Source organism: Xiphophorus hellerii, chromosome 18 (assembly GCF_003331165.1).
Source record: "Xiphophorus hellerii strain 12219 chromosome 18, Xiphophorus_hellerii-4.1, whole genome shotgun sequence".
Lineage (NCBI taxonomy): Eukaryota > Metazoa > Chordata > Actinopteri > Cyprinodontiformes > Poeciliidae > Xiphophorus > Xiphophorus hellerii.
The window spans coordinates 29,404,271-29,411,328 of NC_045689.1; the positions used below are offsets into that span (position 1 = coordinate 29,404,271).

General features: G+C 43.5%; 1 protein-coding gene across 3 annotated transcripts in view; it reads right to left on the reverse strand.

Moving 5' to 3' along the window:
* Window positions 1–2,216, reverse strand: part of pitpnm3 (PITPNM family member 3) — a 156,512-nt gene extending 154,296 nt beyond the window's left edge. For 2 of the 3 annotated variants that reach the window (XM_032545115.1, XM_032545114.1), the window contains exon 1: window positions 1,700–2,215. In XM_032545115.1, the coding sequence (XP_032401006.1) occupies window positions 1,700–1,724 (25 nt within the window). In that variant the 5' untranslated portion in view covers window positions 1,725–2,215. Of the gene's footprint in view, window positions 1–1,699 lie in introns of all 3 variants that reach the window. The other variant, XM_032545116.1, reaches the window with a different exon arrangement.
* Between the last annotated feature and the right edge of the window lie 4,842 nt (window positions 2,217–7,058).

Consider the following 7,058-nt stretch of genomic DNA (forward strand, 5'->3'; position numbering starts at 1 on the left):
AATAAGCCGGCTGTTTTTTAACTAAATTTTTTGGGTCTGTGGTCATTAATTCAAAATACACTTCTCACTACTCCAGTAGCCGAACCTAGCTCTGGTTTTTATTACGAGTTCATTAACTGTAAACACGTAGCAAGTGTTACATCAGCGCAACTTCCTTCTTTGTGAAACGTAAACAAAAATGGAGTAGCGTCAGATTTTAACGACTGTAGGATTCGTCTTTTGTCTTTGGTAACAGACAACGGGCCACTTTCTCCTGCTGATGTTAGACTCTCACGTTTGTATTTACCCAAGATTCCCAATGCTACAGTTCACTTCCTGTTTCCTGATTTCAACCGAATCGAGACCTAGGTTTTTAGGTGGACCAGTTTGCTTTTTTTGGTCTGCATCAGGATTCGATTGTGCATTCACGCCTCTCCAACCAAACCAGACTTTCAAGGCAAACAAATATTGAGTTTGATTAAAGCGGGCTACACAGGGGTGGTGGTCTGAATGCAACCTCATACTTAGTTGATTTTTTGAGGCAATTCCTTATATGGGGTCCAATTTAGGGGCATTGTATTCAAGGGGTTGAATACAAATGCACACCACATTGCTCATATTCGTAAAACAACCAAACCAAACGTGTATCGCTTCGCACATCTATATTAAAACGTGTGCACCCTGCGCCCTGGCATGCATGCGAGGACATTGCTTTAAATCCACAGGCTGCAATAAATGAAATCCCCTACACTGTCGTGAGACGTTTTGTCACCACTTAGCTTGACAATAATCTGAAATGTCATTGATCCCTGTGGGAAAAGTGCCCCGTCCACTCCTGAGCCTGTGGGAAAGGTCAGAGCGCAGAGGCCATGTGCAGAACAAGGACTCAGGAGCTCCTGGAGATTCGCAGACTGGCTCATGAGGATGAGAGAAATACCCATTCTGTAAGTTAATCATCACATTTTATTCCAGCGAGTAGGATCAAGCCTCCTGATCTCTGGCGAATCCAAAAGAAGATGCTTCAAATCGCATCTTTCTATGACTGAGAATGCAAACAGGTGGCACACGTGCAGCAATATAATCCTTTTTTTTCCCTCTCAGAGCAACAATGAACCTTTTCATGCAACAGAAATGTCATGACTTCAAAGGCCTCCAAGTGATGCTGTCCTGTCAGCTCTCATTTCTGCAAATCCAGTTCAGCAACCAAATGAGCTGCATAAGAAAAAACCTCCCTGCTATTATTAGCACACTAAAGAACTCTGTATTCTGCTGGGTTTCTCTTTTTCTTTCCTTTTTTTTTACTTTGCAATTGCTAATCTTTAAGCCTCTGGCTCTGAACTTCTATAATGTGAGCCGTCTGGATTCTAACACCAGCAGCAACCCAGAAAATGTGGGACAGTAAAAGGCAGTTTCGTCTTCGCCTCAATGTCTATTCTATAACATTTGACCCCCACTGACTTGTGTCACCTGCGGGGAAAAGAGGACAAACAGGGACATGAGGGAGACCAGCTCGCAGATGAGGACCGGACTGGACCGAATCCGGGGAAGGGGGTTGTCTCACATGCGGGAGTCCGTGGCGATTGTAGCGCATTCCGTCACGGACTCCATCCATCCATGCATTCATCCATGCATTCAAGCATGCAGCCGCAGCCGAACCAGCGCGAGACACAGAGGTCTACCTGTTAGCACGAGACCACCGGTGATGTTACGTCCCCCTTACCTCTTCCTTTTGTCTCCTTTGACATAGTGTCCTCTCCGGTGCGCACCTGTTTCCGCAAGCCGTCCCTGTGTTCTTGCTCGTCGGGGAGTTAATTAGGCAGCAGCTCTGCCTCCCTCCGCCCCTCTCTCCTGGCGGCTGCACCTGCCAGACTGTAGCGGGGTGAAGCGGGCACTGCCTCGTCGCTTCTGCTCCCTCCTCCGAATCTCCGTTCAGCCGCGGAAGGAAAGGGGCTTGAAGCCACTGCGGAGTTCTGATTCACCTGTGCGAAGTCCAGCGGAGCGCCGTGCCGCAGACATAGCTACTTTAGGCAGCGCGTTGTTCCTGCTCAGACTTTGCTCAAATGTCATGCCCACCACAGCTCCCGCTCTTCCCGTCCGTCTCTCTCCTCTCCTCTCCGCCGCAAACATCAGCCGGAGTTGCTTCACACACACAGAGGATCCGCTCTGCAGCTCGACTGCCTCCAGCGGTGCGCGCGGTGCCGGACTGGTGCCGCCGAGAGGCCGCCGTCCTCTGTGACTTCACGTTTAAAGAATCAGGACTCACCCCCAAAAAAGCCAAAGTAAAAAGAGGACTCGCACCCAAAAAAGCCAAAGTAAAAGCGGAAGGCGGACTTGTTAAGGGAATATAAAGGTTTACACCTATTCAGCAAGACAAGCAATTGATAAGGGCAGTAATTGGAAACCCAGGTAACAAGCACTAGCTTACAACTTTATAAATACAGGCTTAGAAGTCCACGAAGTTCCAGCTAATGTCATTTGTTGCTTTAAGTCTTTGCGAAATATTCTTGGAACTTTTAGTTGCTTTTGTTATATTTATATTAAATTCAGAAAAATAAACTGGAACGGCCTTCGAAGTCGGATTTCCTACCGGGAAACTAGGAGCTACTCCGTCTATCCCCTTTACGAACTGCGTCCACCTGGAAAGTGGGAACTCGCGCGTTCTAGTTAAGAAGTCTGAATTCCAACATGGCGACGCCCATAAACATTGTTACCGGTACCAATTACTAGCATTTTAAGCTTTACTTTCAATGAGCAAACACGACGTTTAATTTGGTCAGTGTAGAGTGGCAGGTGCAACATTTGTTTTAGACACAGGCAAGTGTTTGTAAGATAAATATATTCCCTACACATCTAACTTCAGCTGCAAGGAGCAGCCATATTCAAACACAAAGTGGGCCTCATACTGACTTTTCGTTTCCAAATGGCCGCTCCATGTCTTAAAAGCAGTAAGATGTGGCAAAAACAAGCTTATATTACAAGACACGCATGTCAGAGTGCGTCTAACATCACTGTTACATCATGTATGCAACCATAAACTAAAAGCAAAACTTAAAGCGGGAAGTAAAGCTTACATTGTTTGTAAGAAAACTGTCTATGGCGTCGCCATGTCGATTTCCGACTTTTTAACTAGAAGGCTGAAAAAAAGATTACCAGCTACCCTTTTCCTTTCAGTTCATAATGTCCTATCATGTGTCGGCACATCTCATGAAATCCAAACAAAACAGATTGACGTTTTAGGTTGTAGCATGAAAAAATGTGAAAAATGAAAAGAACACGAATGCGTTTGAAAGGCACAGTATCTGCTGCATGTGGAGGTGTGAGCCACCACCCTTGTTAACTCTGAATCACTGAAGTAGCAGGTGCCACCTTGGTCCTTCCGGGGCAGCAACCAGAGCAGAAAGAAAACATTTTGGAACTGTCAGAAGCTCAAAAATAGAACCTTTTAAAAATCTGACTCCTGCTTTTGCCAGGGACAAAATTAAGCCCTTGATTCACTTTCCCACAGATTTTCTTTGGAGCGTTTTCATTCGGCAGATGTTTCACCTTACAGCCAAATCTTAATTCACTCTTAAGTCCATATCTGAGTTGCAACACTTGACCGTGATTGCCTTTAAATAGCTCCTCTCACACATTACGCAGTCATCGTGTGTGAAGTGGCCATAGTAGCACCTGCTGTTTCCATCCCTTGCTTCCTCAAATGGGATCACGCATGAGATCCCATCATCGTCAAAGCCCCACAGGTCTACACCAACGAAAACCACGGAGAAATGCCTGTGGCTGAGCCGTCGCCCTGGAATATGAAAGACAGACATGCTACATTACCAAGCTCCAAAAGGAACACACAAAAGCAATTTGTTATTGTCATGGAAGTCGGCGACGGCCTGCTACTTGTGCGGAGCACTGAGCTCAGATTCCACAGAGGAAAACTAATGGAAAAGGCCTCAAGGCCAGGATGTCGAGGAGACAGATAGCACTGATTATACCAAATGACTGAACTGACAGCGTCCAAGAGAGAGACAGAGAAAAAAGGCTAATTGAATTAAATCAGTTGGAGTTTGCACAGCTTTCATCGTACGTTTGAAGACTTGCTTCCACTGTCATTAAGAGACACAACTAAGAACTCTGCTGCAAATATGTCAAAGGTTGCTGAAGTACAGTACAGGACACTGAAACTCTCCCAGGCAACTCTGTTTATTACCACTGCGGGGCTTTCTGGGAAACAGAGGGAAGATTTGCTACAGCAGCACAAAGCGCATTAGGAGCTATTAAAGAGTCACAAAATGCAGCATACTGGCCAGTCAGTAAAAAGAAGTTTCTACGTTGCATATCTTTTAGTTTCTACCTTGTGGGCAGACAAATGCACTGTACATCAAAGCTGGGCTGGTAAATTGAAAAAAAAAACATCACAAGAAATGTCATCTGAAATACTTTTTTTTTTACTTTACTTATGTATCTCCTGAGAGGTACCACAGTAATTCATCTTGTTTCTCTCTTATTCAGGTACATCTGCAGGCAGAGGTCTTCGTTGCTGCCTGAACAGAGAACAAACAGCATCATGAAGACCAGCAGACACACACATAAGTCAGGAATAAAGGTGTGTGGAGGCTTATAGCAGGGTGAGGCTATAATACAGTGCCGTAAGATTGAAGCTTTTCTCAGAAAGCCGTTCCATCCACCATCTGAAAATGGAAAAATAATGTTTTGACGCAGCTGTAGGCCTACCGTGACATGGTGACTTACCTACACTGACAAGGTGAGCAAGGAGGGTATTAGTCAGAGGAGTAACCAAGAGGGAACTCTGCTCAAGTGGAAGAATCTGGGGACAGGTTATTGTCACGCACACCACAAATCTGGCCAATAGGAAAATGGCAAGGAAGAAGCAAACTTTGAAAGAAAGCAGGAAGAACTTCAGTTTAAAGTAGGGGAACGGTGAGGATGAAGATGCTCTGGTCAGATAACAAGAATCAAACTGTATAGCATTTGTACAAATGAGTGCTTTTCACCTGCAGGGGCAAACTGACATTAGTTGAAGGGAAGTAAAACAAAATTAAGCAATAATAGCAACACAAAGATAAATCTTGAGTCACCTTGAATCAAGACAAAAATGTAAAACCCAATAAACTAATGAAAAAAAAAAATCAGCAAAAGACTTCAAGTGGAAGTTTACTTTTTAACAAGACAACAACCATAGTCCGTTTCAATAGAATGGTTTTAATTTAGTACATGTTCATCTGTTAGAATGGCCCAGTCAATGTCTAGACTTAAATCCAATTTGCAAAAACTGACAGATGCCGTTTACAGATGCTCTCCATCCAATCTGAGTCACAATGAGCAAAAATGTCAAACTCCAGATTAGCAAAACCGACAGATGACAACTAGACGAGCCACATTAGATGGTCATTTAAAGGGGCAGTATTATTTGTTTTCCAGGCACATATTGCCATTTTATAGCACAATCAAGTAGCTATATTAACTTCAGTTTGCTATAAAAATGTTGCATGTATTATACATGACTTGTAAGAAATTTTACTTCCTAATTTAACGCCTTGAAATTGGGCTGCTGTCTCTTTAAAAACTCCTGCTCTTTCTGAAACTCTGCCCTCAGGAAGTCATCACAACATGGCTCTTCTATTAACCCTTTAAATACATTTTTACCAGCGCTGCACTCAGAAGTAGCTCATATAATGAGCTCTGCAGATGTACAGTTCTACCAGGTGTTTGCTAATTGCTGCTGGCTAGTCTGAAGGAGCTGAGTGGGGAGGTCACGGGTAAAGGCTGCTCTATGAGGCGGAAGCTCAGAAGCTTGGAAACTGCAGCTGCACCTAGAAAAGAGAGAGGATGCGCCTTCGGTTCATTCAGCCATTTTGCACAGCTGAGTGGCTCCCACAGGAAGCTGAAGGATTTCTCAAACGTACATGAAAGAATCAAGGTTTTTGATGAGGGAGTAAATAACATTATAACATGATGCAAAGCTCCAAAAATGTGCCGCAAAATGTTAGTTTTCCAAAATGTGTCAATCAGAAAACATATTACAATTATAGAGCAATAAGTATAAAGATTTAAACATTTAAGAACCAGTAAGATCACCACGATTATAAGTGATGGTGCTGGAAATACAAAGAGCATGACTTATAGGGAACTTTTTCAATGCAACACTTTAGCTGTGTAACTGTGATGGACTCACCTGAACTGGGAGCCAACTTAAACTTTTTGTCTTTTTAAAACCGCACACAAAAAGGATTCATATAAATCTCTACAAAGAAAGGAGTACCATCATTACTTTTAACGTAAAAGCATCTTGATGGCTTAACGCATAAGAAATAAAGATAAAAATCTATGCTTCCTCCAAAATATTAGAGGGAAATATATTCATAGGCATATTGACTGCCAGCTCAGATCTCCCACTCTTTGTGTATCTCTGGAATAAAACACAGCCTAAGAAATGATTTAACCAAAGTCTACGCATTTGCATCAGAAGACATTAGAATGCGCGCTACGGCAGTCCTGCCTGCTCAACAATGACCAACCTTGCTGCCAGCATGACTAATAAGCCTGAGGACTTGACATCCGTCTGATACGAATACAGAGCATCAGCTGGAAAAAAAAAAACAACCCGCAACTCCCGACTTAAATGTCAAGTACTTGACATACTTTACCAACACATAACTGTTCCCCCTCAAAGCACCACAAATGCACCGCAGTCAGTGAAATCCTGCCCGGGTTTGGAAATGAGCTCTGGTAATGAGTCAGCGCCGGCCGGAGGCAAGGTCTAACCCCCTCCGATGATTATAAATTATAATCATGTGCAAAACAGTTGCTAATTCTGGTCTTTCCACAGGAGCATCTGCATGTGTACAGTACAGCGGCTCAGAGAAATATTCACTCACCTTTGGCCTTTTCCAATTACAATCGCAATCGTTGACGTATTTTGTTGGGGATTTTATGACCGACGCAAAGTAAAAATGATTTATGGCTGGTAAAGAAGGCTGGTTCTGTTCTGAGGACGACTGTGGAACCTCTGGAGATGATGGCGCAAAGAAGGATTCTTCATAAAAATCAAGAAAACTACAGACAAAACA